Here is a 13,273-nt window from a genome sequence, read left to right as displayed (position 1 = left end):
TCAGAGCAGCTCACAGATCGCTGCACCTGTACATAGCCCATCTGTAAATAGCCCATCCAACTACCTCATCCCCATACTGTATTTTTTTTATTTTTTATTGTTCCTTTGCACCCCAGTATCTCTACTTGCACATTCATCTTCTGCACATCTACCATTCCAGTGTTTAATTGCTATATTGTAATTACTTTGCCACCATGGCCTATTTATTGCCTTACCTCCCTTATCCTACCTCATTTGCACATACTGTATATAGCCTTTTCTACTGTATTATTGACTGTATGTTTGTTTATTCCATGTGTAACTCTGTGTTGTTGTATGTGTCAAACTGCTTTGCTTTATCTTGGCCAGGTCACACTTGCAAATGAGAACTTGTTCTCAACTAGCCTACCTGGTTAAATAAAGGTGAAATAAAATAAATAAAAAGAATAGCTTGCTGAACATGATTTTTTTTGCATTTCTTATACCTATAGACTATTCGAAGAGGAACGCAAGCTCTTGTTTGCTGAATGTTAAATACAGCAGTCAATAGAACTCATGGGTAGTTTGAAAGACGAGCGAACGCGAGATGGCGGTAGACTATTGCAGTTATTTATTCAGACCATAACCACTCAATTATCGTGAAGAGAAGTGAAAGCCTTCTGCATCTAATTCTAGTCCTATATTATTCAAGGGTGTCATTAGAATGAGGAAGATAAGGACAACGAAACTTATATCGTTTAACAGTTGAAAGCGAGGAAGGAATGAAGCAACAAGAGAGAGAAAGAGGAGGTAGGCTAATAACATGAGGGGAAATATTCTGAAAGGTATATATGCGTCAGCCTACTAATTACACAAATAGGTCCTATTATATTTCAACATTAAAATAACATTCGCTAGCCTATACTTTTTGTAGGCCGCATGTGCTGCACCAGAATCACATGTTCTCTTCTTCCGCTCTATCATGGTTTGAACCATGTGGATAATTCCAGTCCAGTACAATACAACACAGTACAATTCACACTCAAAAAGATTAGCATACTGGAGCTAGTTTCATTTATTTACCCAAGAGAGCATACAGCTAGCTACAGCTAGGGGTTTTTCAGTTTTTCTGTTGTGCGTAATGTGCAGTAGCCTACATCAAATATGTGTTTGAGTGGGTCAAGAACTGCAACGGTACTGGGTTTTTCACACTCAACAGTTTCCCGTGTGGGAAACTGTTGAGTGGTCCACCTCGCAAAGGACATCCAGCCAACTTGACACAACTGTGGGAAGCATTGGAGTCGACATGGGCCAGCATCCCTGTGGAACACTTTCAGCACCTTGTAGAGTCCATGCCCTGACGAATTGAGGCTGTTCTGAGGGCAAAAAGAGGGTGCAACTCAATATTAGGAAGATGTTCCTAATGCTTTGTACACTCAGTGCATATTGAAGTGGTTGTAACAATGGAAGAACTTGCTTTTTAGTCACAATATTTGTTATATTTTTTTATTTATTTAACCTTTATTTAACCAGGTAGGCCAGTTGAGAACAAGTTCTCATTTACAACTGCGACTTCGCCAAGATAAAGCAAAGCAGTGCGGCACAAACAACACAGAGATACACAAACGTACAGTGGATAACACAATAGAAAAAAATCTATATACAGTGTGTGCAAATGTAGTAAGAATGATCTTGTAAATGATCTTAATGGTTTGCTCTCCTTAGTTTAGATTCTTACTGGTGAGTAAGATTTACAATTAGCTTATTACATGTCAAATAAACATAAAATGAGTTTGGATTTAGGTGGAGGCTAGATTAGTCTCTGACCGGTGCAAGTTTATAGCTCGGACCATGACTATAATGTGACTTTGGGCTGTATAGTGGGAACTAAACCGAGGCAACAGAAAACACGAGTGAGCAACAACAATTAGTGGTCATTTATCATTGGTCAACAATGGTGCACTGAAGTAGGCCCTACAAAGACAGGAAGGAAACTCCAGGAGACTCAAACACCCTACAAAGCCAATGAAATAAATGGTACCTCTATGATAAATCAAATGACCCATCAAATACACTTGGCTGTGAAAGCACCCATCAAATATCGGTTCACTTGGCTATGAATGCCCTGTTTATTGGACTCTTGCTAACCCTAACAGACAGGCAGCTCTGAACCATCTGTAGTCCCTGAGACCAGGTTTGAATAACAGGATGGCTAGAGAGGGCTGGGAACCAATCATCCCCATAAGAAATCTTTGTGGTCAGCTCTAGAGCCCACACATAAGCCCCACAATTGTAAAAAAGATCAACATCAGGCACCCCCAAGACACAATGGGCAGTTTGGGCACCCCTAAGAGTCAACGCCTGCCTGAGACAGTGGCGAGACAGCCAGCCGGTGGGTGGCACTGTACTCACCTCCATCTTCCATTTAGCCAGCCACTCCTCCCTGGTCCTCTTGCTAATGTAATATGGGTCACCGGCCTGGAAGGTTACTCTGGGCATGGGCCTCTGACGCAGACTGACGGAGCCACGCAGCCTGCCTGTCCCAGGGCCTCGAACTCCCTGTTTAAAGGGATACAAAGAAGAAAACCAAAATAAAGAAATGAACTAACGTATTAGTTTGATGTTTGTTTGCTCTGCTAAGATTTTGCATGTTTGCAGAGGAGGAAGATGACGCAAGCAAAGTTTCATGCTATCACTGCTGAAACTGCTGGCTAGTACTGTTGCTAGCAAGGCGGAGTAGCAATTCTTTGCTATTTTTCTTTTTTGGGGTGTGGAGGGATGAGGTGTGTGCTCCAGAAAGAGATGATGACTCTTTCACAAAACTGTAGCCCAATGCAGACAATGTGCAATTGGTCAAACAGCAAGGAGCACAAACTGTCTCTTCCAGAGCCGTGGCAACCCGCTTACAGTCTCAACCAATCACAGCCTGGCGTGGCGAGCCTGCTGACGCCGTCGACTAACGCGAGGACCTTCCGTGTCGGACCGGGCACCAAGTGTATTTGATATGTCAGATCTATACTCCATTAGGAACCATTTCTCAAGTCCAAGAGGTCGCGATATTATACAAATTGTCTACTAAAGGAAACCTTCGCCCTAGTCCAGCATCACCATCCTCTAAGATGTGGGCCGTCCTAACGAAGGCCCTGACTGAGGCTACACCCTCTTCCAGCAGCCTCTACTTCGACACTCCCCATTAAGCATAGACTTGATGTAAGCATTGACTGGAGGGAGTTTCCACCATTGTTAAATCCATGCCAGAAGCTAAGAAACGGTACAAGTGCACACTTCACGAGAAAGGTGGAGAATCGACACACCTACAGAGACCGAACCATTGATTGACTGATTGACTGATGATGTGACACAACACAGCAGAATGAAGACCGTGGAGGACTTACCTCGTTCTTGATTGCATCCACTCCATCCTCCTCCTTCTGCTCCACATCTAGAGGGAAACACAGGCGCAATCATTCAATAGTGTACCTTTGGGCTAGCCAATAGTCACAGTAGTCTCGCTGGCCAGCCTCAGCAGCTATGAGAAGACAGAGACTACAGTCACAGTAGCCATAGTCACCTGAGCATCTGGCGAGAAAACACAGCGAATCAGCCACACAGGACCAATGGATCCCCTCAATCATTCACAGGAGTCTACATGTAGGCTAGTCACACCTCAAAGCTAGATAGTCACAGTAGTTTAACCTCTGGAGAAAAACACAGCTAGTCAGCCATACAAGAGCAATGTTCACCTCAATCATTCATAAGAGTTCTACCTGACCTGTAGCTAGTCACCTGTGGGCTAGCTAGTCACAATTGCCTGTCACCTTAGCACCTGATATCAATGTCTGCCGACCAGGTTAGAAGTCTATTCACCCCCCCATGGCCCTATTGTCTCAGGGATGTTAGACGTATCAGAATGACGTAGCTGTCTGGACTCTGGAGACAATGGCCATGGCCCCTGAGGACGACCTTAACTTTCTCTGATTCAGACACTCAGGCCAAACATTAATCCATTAACTGACAGGTAGAAAATAAAACCAGAGGTAACTGAACATCTCTGTTGTAGGCCCTTTCATAACTGAAGCTCAGACACCATACTGTGCTGAATGAGAGAGAATAGACCTATAGACCCAGGCCTGCCGGAAAACGTGTGGCGAGGTGACACTTGCCACAGCACTTTTCAATCAGGTGTGACAACGCCACACCACTTTTGATTTAGTTTTATAAAATATATGGACGCAAAGCTTCAAAAAGCGGCACAAAGTGCTGTTTTTTTAAGACCGATTTGCCTCATCATTCGTCAACTCGCGCACAATTTTTGTCCTTCACATCAGAGTGCTGCAGTAGGCTCTTTGCGTGTCTTGAGCAATCAGATTCACAGAAATCACAGGTCGCACAAAACTCAAGGCGTGCTCTCCACTTTCCTCCGATATTTATTTAGCAAGCGCAATAACACATCACTCCCAACAGACACAAGCAAAAACTCTTACATAAATGTAGCAGCCTATATGCCTAAACACAAGCGATCTGACATGCTGTATTGCATGGAAACTAGACTATTTTTCAGTCTGATCAACTGAAAGCTACTAACAATAGCAGTTGCATAGTCTAGCCTACTATGCACCCTGTCCCTCTGGCCAGGGTAAACGAAGCAGTAACGTTGTGTATTTATAGCCCATTTGTTTGTGAGAAAACGTGAATGGGATTAATTTGATTTGTATTCAAACTCCGGCTGACTAATCCACAATTATTAACTAGTATAAATCAATTAACAAAATAGCTGACATAGACTGTGAGTACATTTTTTATCAGACAGTTGCATAGGGCAGGACTACACGATGCAAACCTGCATAAAGCTAGCTCAGCCCTGTGAGTTTTATTGTCCAATCATGTTGCTTTTTGTCTGTGTCTGTGTACAAGAAATTACTCTAGTCCTTCTTTAAAATATAATTAATATGAATAAGTACAAGATTTCTGCAGTTTGACAGGGTTTTCATCCTCCACCTTGACATGAGTTTTTCTAGCTTTTTTTTAAACCATGTGACCTGATAAGAAAAACTCTGGCCACAACAAATTAATCAAGTCATACCGTATAAGTTCTGGAGTTTTATCTGGTTAGGTTACCAGATCAGGAAAAACTACGGGCCACAGAATTCAGAGACTTAAAGAGCAGCGGTTAGTTTCAGCCACTCCTGCATTGGCTTGGCTGTGTGCTTAGGGTTGGAAGGTGAACCTTCACCCCAGTCTAAGGTCCTGAGTGCACTGTAGCAGGTTTTCATCAAGGATCTCTCTGTACTGGGGCCTGCCGAGTGCGCAGCAGTCTAAGGCACTGCATCACATTGCTAGATAGCGTCACTACAGACCCGGGTTCAATCGCATGCTTTATCACAACCGGCCGTGATCGGGAGTCCCATAGGGCTGGCTTCAGGGTTAAGCCGGCGGGTGTTAAGAAGTGCGGTTTGGTGGTCATGTTTCGGAGGACGCATGACTAGACCTTCGCCTCCCGAGGCAGTTGCAGCGATGAGACAAGATAGAAATTGGGGAGAAAAAGGGGGTTAAAAAAAACACAAAAAAAGGATCTCTCTGTACTTTTCTCCGTTCATCTTTCGCTCGATCCTGACTAGTCTTCCAGTCCCTGCCGCTGAAAAACATCCCCACAGCATGATGCTGCCACCACCACGCTTCACTGTAGGGATGGTGCCAGGTTTCCTCCAGACTTCACACTTTGCATTCAGGTCAAAGAGTTCAATCTTGGTTTCATCAGACCAGAGAATCTTGTTTCTCATGGTCAGAGTCCTTTAGGAGCCTTTTGGCAAACTCCAAGCAGACTGTCATGTGCCTTTTACTGAGGAGTGGCTTCACTGATTGGCAGTGTTGCAGAGATGGTTGTCCTTCTGGAAGGTTCTCCCATCTCCACAGAGGAACTCTGGAGCTTTTTTAGAGTGACCATCGGGTGCTTGGTCACCTCCCCGACCAAGGCCCTTCTCCCCAGATAGCTCAGTTTGGACGAGCGGGGCCAGCTCTAGGAAGAGTCTTGGTGGTTCCAAACTTCTTCCATTTAAGAATGATGGAGGCCACTGTGTTCTTGGGGACCTTCAATGCTGCAGAAATGTTTTGGTAACCTTCCCCAGGTCTGTGCCTCGACACAATCCTGTCTCAGAGCTCTACAGACAATTCTTTCAACCTCATGGCTTGGTTTTTGCTCTGACATGCACTGTCAATTGTGGGACCTTATATAGACAGGTGTGTCCCTTCCAAATCATGTCCAATCAATTGAATTTACCACAGGTGGACTCCAATCAATTGTAGAAACATCTCAAGGATGATCAATGGAAACAGGATGCACCTGAGCTCAAGTTCGAGTCTCATAGCAAAGGGTCTGAATACTTATGCGAATAAGTTACATTTAATAAAAACCTGTTTTCTCTTTGTCATTATTGGGTATTGTATGTAAATTGATGAGGGAAAAAAATACACTGCTCAAAAAAATAAAGCGAACACTAAAATAACACATCCTAGATCTGAATGAATGAAATAATCTTATTAATTACTTTTTTCTTTACATAGTTGAATGTGCTGACAACAAAATCACACCAAAATAATCAATGGAAATCCAATTTATCAACCCATGGAGGTCTGGATTTGGAGTCACACTCAAAATTAAAGTGGAAAACCACACTACAGGCTGATCCAACGTTGATGTAATGTCCTTAAAACAAGTCAAAATGAGGCTCAGTAGTGTGTGTGGCCTCCACGTGCCTGTATGACCTCCCTACAACCCCTGGGCATGCTCCTGATGTGGTGGCGGATGGTCTCCTGAGGGATAGCCTCCCAGACCTGGACTAAAGCATCCGCCAACTCCTGGACAGTCTGTGGTGCAACGTGACGTTGGTGGATGGAGCGAGACATGATGTCCCAGATGTGCTCAATTGGATTCAGGTCTGGGGAATGGGCGGGCCAGTCCATAGCATCAATGCCTTCCTCTTGCAGGAACTGCTGACACACTCCAGCCACATGAGGTCTAGCATTGTCTTGCATTAGGAGGAACCCAGGGCCAATCGCACCAGCATATGGTCTCACAAGGGGTCTGAGGATCTCATCTTGGTACCTAATGGCAGTCAGGCTACCTCTGGCGAGCACATGGAGGGCTGCTATAGACCACCAAGTGCTACCATTCAGTATCTGGATAATATGTGCGAAATGCTTGATAATGTATGTGATATCAACAGAGACTTATATTTTCTGGGTGATTTAAATATTGACTGGCTTTCATCAATCTGCCCACTCAAGAAAAAGCTTCAAACTGTAACCAGTACATGCAACCTGGTTCAGGTTATCAGTCAACCTACCAGGGTAGTTACAAACTGCACAATAATGAAATCATCAACATGTATTGATCATATCTTTACTAATGCTGCAGACATTTGCTTTAGAGCAGTATCCAAATCCATCGGATGTAGAGATCACAATATAGTAGCCAATCTAGGAAAACCAAAGTCCCAAAGGCTGGGCCTAATATAGTGTATAAGAGGTCATAAAATAAGTTTTGTTGTGATTCCTATGTTGATGATGTAAAGAATATTTGCTGTTTTGTGGTGTGTAATGAGGAGCAACCAGACGCTGCACTTCACACATTTATGAAATTGCTTATTCCAGTTACTAATAAGCATGCACACATAAAAAAATGACTGTAAATACTGTTAAATCCCCATGGATTAATGAGTAATTTAAAAATGTTATGGTTGAGAGGGATGAGTCAAGAGGAATGGCAAATAAGTCTGGCTGCACAACCGATTGGCAAACGTACTGCAAATTGAGAAATCATGTGACTAAACTGAATAGAAATAAGAAACTGTACTATGAAACAAAGATAAATTATTTAAAGAATGATAGTAAAAACTTTGGAGCACCTTAACTGAAATGTTGGGCAAAAAGGCAAACTCAGCTCCATTATTAATTGAATCAGATGGCTTATTCATCACAAAACCCACTGATATTGCCAATTACTTTAATGATTTTTTCATTGGCAAGATTAGCAAACTTAGACATGACAACAACAAATACAGACACTACACATCCAAGTATAATTGATAAAATGATGAAAGACAAACATTGTAATTTTGAATTCCGTAAAGTGAGTGTGGAAGAGGTGAAAAAAATATTGTTGTTTATCAACAGTGACAAGCCACCGGGGTCTGACAACTTAGATAGAAAATTACTGAGGATAATAGCAGACGATATTGCCACTCCTATTTGCCATATCTTCAATCTAAGCCGACTAGAAAGTGTGTGCCCTCAGCCCTGGAGGGAAGCAAAAGCAAATCCGCTGCCCAAGAATAGTAAAGCCCCCTTTACTGGCTCCTATAGCCAACCAATCAGTCTGTTTACTTAGTAAACTTTTGGAAAAATTGTGTTTGACCAGATACAATGCTATTTTACTGTAAACAAACTGACAACAGATCACATTCAACAAGCACAGCACTTTCCCAAATGACTGATGACTGGCTGAAAGAAATTGATGATGAAAAGATTGTGGGAACTGTTTTGTTAGACTTCAGTGCGGCTTTTGCCATTATCGATCATTGTCTGCTGCTGGAAAAACGTATGTGTTATGGCTTTACACCCCTTGCTATATTGTGGATAAAGAGTTAAATGTCTAACAGAACACAGAGGGTGTTCTTTAATGGAAGGCTCTCCAACATAATATAGGTAGAATCAGGAATTCCCCAGGGCAGCTGTCTAGGCCTCTTACATTTTCAATCGTTACTAATGACATGCCACTGGTTTTGAGTAAAGCCAGTGTGTCTATGTATGCGGATGACTCAACACTATACGCATCAGCTACTACAGTTAGTGAAATCACTGCAACACTTAACAAAGAGCTGCAGTTAGTTTCAGAAAGGGTGGCAAGGAATAAGTTAGTCCTAAATATTTCAAAAACTAAAAGCACTGTATTTGGGACAATAATGAATAATGTGGTAATTGACCAAGTTGAGGTGACTAAACTGCTCGTGAAGAGGGCATGACAACACCTATTCCCCCTCAAAAGACCGAAAAGATTTGGGTCCTCAGATCCTCAAAAGTTCTACAGCTGCACCATCGAGAGCATCCTGACTGGTTGCATCACCGCCTGGTATGGCAATTGCTCGGCATCTGACCGCAAGGCACTACAGAGGGTAGTGCATACGGCCCAGTACATCACTGGGGCCAAGCTTCCTGCCATCCAGGACCTCTATACCAGGCGGTGTCAGAGGAACGCCCAACAAATTGCCAAGGACTCCAGCCACCCTAGTGATAGACTGTTCTCTCTGCTTCGGCACGGCAAGCGGTACCGGAGCGCCAAGTCTAGGTCCAAAAGGCTTCTTAACAGCTTCTACCCCCAAGCCATAAGACTACTGAACAGTTAATCAAATGGCTACCCAGACTATTTGCATTATCCCCACCCCACCCCCCATTTTTACACTGCTGCTACTCTCTGTTTATTAGCCATGCATAGTCACTTTACCTCTACCTACATGTACATATTACCTGAGTTACCTCGACTAACCGGTGCTCCCGCACATTGACTCTGTACCGGTATCTCCTGTATATAGCCGCGCTACTGTTATTTTATTGTTGCGCCTTAATTATTAGTTATTGAAAAAAAAGGCTTTTTATTTTTTTACTTCTGTTTTTTGGGGGGAAATACTTTCTTAACACTTTTTTTTCTTAAAACTGCATTGTTGCTTAAGGGCTTGTAAGTAAGCATTTCACTGTAAGGTCTACACCTGTTGTATTCGGCGCATGTTACAAATTCGATTTGATTTGGAGTAACACTGGATTGTAAATTGTCATGGTCAAAACGTGTTGATACAATAGTAGCTAAAAGTCTGTCCATAATAAAGTGCTTCTCTGCCTTCTTAAAAACACTATCAACAAGGCAGGTCCTACGACCCTAGTTTTATCACACCTTGACTACTGTTCAGTCGTGTGGTCAGGTGCCAAAAAGAGGGAACTCTGAAAATTACAATTGGCTCAGAATAGGGCAGCACGGCTGCCCCTTAAATGTACACGGAGAGCTAACGTTGATAATACGCAAGTAAATCTTTCCTGGCTCAAAGTGGAGGAGAGATTGACTTCATTACTACTTGTTTTTGTAAGAAGTGTTCACATGCTGAATGCATGAGCTGTCTGTTTAAACTACTAGCACAATGCTCAGACACACATGCATACCCCACAAGACATGCCTCCAGAGGTCTCTCCAAAATCACCAAGTCAAGAACAGCCTATGGGAGGCGCACAGTACTTCATAGAACCAAGACTACATGGAACTCTACTCCACATCAGTAAACTGATGCAAGCAGTAGAATCAGATAAAAAAAGGATAAAAATACATCTTATGGAACAGCGGGGACTGTGAAGAGAGATACATATACACAGGTACAGACAGACGTATACGCACACACACGCTACAACACGCAGTCTACACATACATACGTACATTGTAATATTGTTGTATGGTGGTATTATACATTTTGTATTGTACAGTCGTGGCCAAAAGTTTTGAGAATGACACAAATATTAATTTCCACAAAGTTTGCTGCTTCAGTGTCTTCAGATATTTTTGTCAGATGTTACTATGGAATACTGAAGTATAATTACAAGCATTTCATACGTGTCAGAGGTTTTTATTGACAATTACATGAAGTTGATGCAAAGAGTCAATATTTGCAGTGTTGACCCTTCTTTTTCAAGACCTCTGCAATCCGCCCTGGCATGCTGTCAATTAACTTCTGGGCTACATCCTGACTGATGGCAGCCCATTCTTGCATAATCAATGCTTGGAGTTTGTCAGAATTTGTGGGTTTTTGTTTGTCCACCCGCCTCTTGAGGATTGACCACAAGTTCTCAATGGGATTAAGGTCTGGGGAGTTTCCTGGCCATGGACTCAAAATATCGATGTTTTATTCCCCAAGCCACTTAGTTATCACTTTTGCCTTATGGCAAGGTGCTCCATCATGCTGGAAAAGGCATTGTTCGTCACCAAACTGATGGTTGGGAGGAGTTGCTCTCGGAGGATGTGTTGGTACCATTCTTTATTCATGACTGTGTTCTTAGGCAAAATTGTGAGTGAGCCCACTCCCTTGGCTGAGAAGTAACCCCACACATGAATGGTCTCAGGATGCTTTACTGTTGGCATGACACAGGACTGATGGTAGCGCTTGTCTTCTCCGGTAACCTTGTCTTCTCCGGACAAGCTATTTTCCGGATGCCCCAAACAATCGGAAAGGGGATTCATCAGAGAAAATGACTTTACCCCAGTCCTCAGCAGTCCAATCCCTGTACCTTTTGCAGAATATCAGTCTGTCCCTGATGTTTTTCTTGGAGAGAAGTAGCTTCTTTGCTGCCCTTCTTGACACCAGGCCATCCTCCAAAGGTTTTTGCCTCACTGTGCATGCAGATGCACTCACACCTGCCTGCTGCCATTCCTGAGCAAGCTCTGTACTGGTGGTGCCCCGATCCCGCAGCTGAATCAACTTTAGGAGACGGTCCTGGCGCTTGCTGGACTTTCTTGGGCGCCCTGAAGCCTTCTTCACAACAATTGAACCGCTCTCCTTGACGTTCTTGATGATCCGATAAATGGTTGATTTAGGTGTAATCTTACTGCCAGCAATATCCTTGCCTGTGAAGCCCTTTTTGTGAAAAGCAATGATGACAGCACGTGTTTCCTTGCAGGTAACCATTGTTGACAGAGGAAGAACAATGATTCCAAGCACCACCCTCCTTTTGAAGCTTCCAGTCTGTTATTCGAACTCAATCAGCATGACAGAGTGATCTCCAGCCTTGTCCTCGTCAACACTCACACCTGTGTTAACGAGAGAATCACTGACATGATGTCAGCTGGTCCTTTTGTGGCAGGGCTGAAATGCAGTGGAAATGTTTTTGGGGGATTCAGTTCATTTGCATGGCAAAGAGGGACTTTGCAATTAATTGCAATTCATCTGATCACTCTTCATAACATTCTGGAGTATATGCAAATTGCCATCATACAAAATGAGGCAGCAGACTTTGTGAAAATTAATATTTGTGTCATCTCAAAACTTTTGGCCACGACTGTATATACACAGTGGTGTAATAATGATGTACTGTTTTATCTTTTGTTTTATGTGTGATGTAAGTACCTTAATGTGTTTGGACCTTAGGAAGAGCAGCTGCTGCCTAATAAATTCAAAAATGGATTCTTGAAGAATATAACTTATAAATGCATCAAGTGCTTAGTTAAACTGTCATATCCCATCAGAACCCAAAATATAAGCTTGTTTTACTCCAATGTCTGTAAACAAAGTACATGTAAACAATCACTCTATAGCCCCAAAACATGGTTAAAACTATTTTGATATCATGGATGGTCAGTCCTTGCATCCATAGCTCTGTCTATGAATTTGAGAGTGGTTACATTTAATCAGCCCAATCACTCAGCTTTTAACCGAAACAGGGGTGGGGAAAATGCTTTGTTATTGTTTCTACTGCTGATTACCGCTTAAACGAAGGAGGATCATTAGATTTCCAGTTTTTAAGTAAAACATTTTTCAAAATAATTAACCAACGCATTAGGTATCTCACCGCACATTCATATGACATGTCTTAAAAAATCCAGATAGATGGATTAAAAGTCAACTTAAATTGTAAAACTTCTGACAGCCAACTTTCTACCTCCGACCATAACTTTTGGACTTTATAGCACTCCCAGGTGTGAGTTATTGAGTCTTTGCTTGTTTTACAATTAAGACATGACTCTGTCGTTGTGCTGTAGAATTTGTGAATTTTGTCTCTTGTATAATCAATTCTATACATTTGTTTATACTGGATTATGCATACATTTTCGTTTACTGTAATCTCATTAGTTATGTTCCAACACTCCCTCCATCTTGTGCCAATATCAGTTCTTTTTAGGTCATGGTTCCAATATTTGTTTCTCAGAGATTGTCAGTTGGATAGGCTCTCTGCAATGTTTGCATGTCTTACCTATCATATGAGTATCATGTTCGGACTCAAATAGGATTCCCTAAACATTGCTCTGATGTTCAAAAGATTTCAGATGGACATTTTGTGATATAAAACTTTTAAGTTGCATGTATTTCAAAATCTCTATATTAGTCTGTTCAAATTTGCTTTTTAATTCTGTCATGGAAATCATTTTATTTCCCATTACCAAGTAATTTACGGTTTCTGTGCCTTTAGTTTTCCATGTGGGCAATTTATCAGTGAATTCTGAAAAGATATCCAAGGATTATTCCATAGGGGTGGGTTTTTATATCCTGAGATTTTAGAGTATTCTGAA

At 42.3% G+C, this 13,273-nt stretch overlaps 1 protein-coding gene across 4 annotated transcripts in view; it reads right to left on the bottom strand.

Moving 5' to 3' along the window:
* Window positions 1-13,273, bottom strand: part of LOC106603656 (DNA (cytosine-5)-methyltransferase 3A) — a 77,561-nt gene that overhangs the window by 34,216 nt on the left and 30,072 nt on the right. For 2 of the 4 annotated variants that reach the window (XM_014197582.2, XM_014197592.2), the window contains exons 5-6: window positions 3,354-3,400; window positions 2,371-2,517 (exon numbers count right to left, since the gene is read on the bottom strand). In XM_014197582.2, the coding sequence (XP_014053057.1) occupies window positions 2,371-2,517; window positions 3,354-3,400 (194 nt within the window). The remainder of the gene's footprint in view (window positions 1-2,370; window positions 2,518-3,353; window positions 3,401-13,273) is intronic. The other 2 variants (XM_014197601.2, XM_045718086.1) reach the window with 1 other exon arrangement.

Source organism: Salmo salar, chromosome ssa01, assembly GCF_905237065.1.
Source record: "Salmo salar chromosome ssa01, Ssal_v3.1, whole genome shotgun sequence".
Taxonomy (NCBI): domain Eukaryota; kingdom Metazoa; phylum Chordata; class Actinopteri; order Salmoniformes; family Salmonidae; genus Salmo; species Salmo salar.
This window is presented reverse-complemented; position numbering and strand designations above follow the sequence as displayed.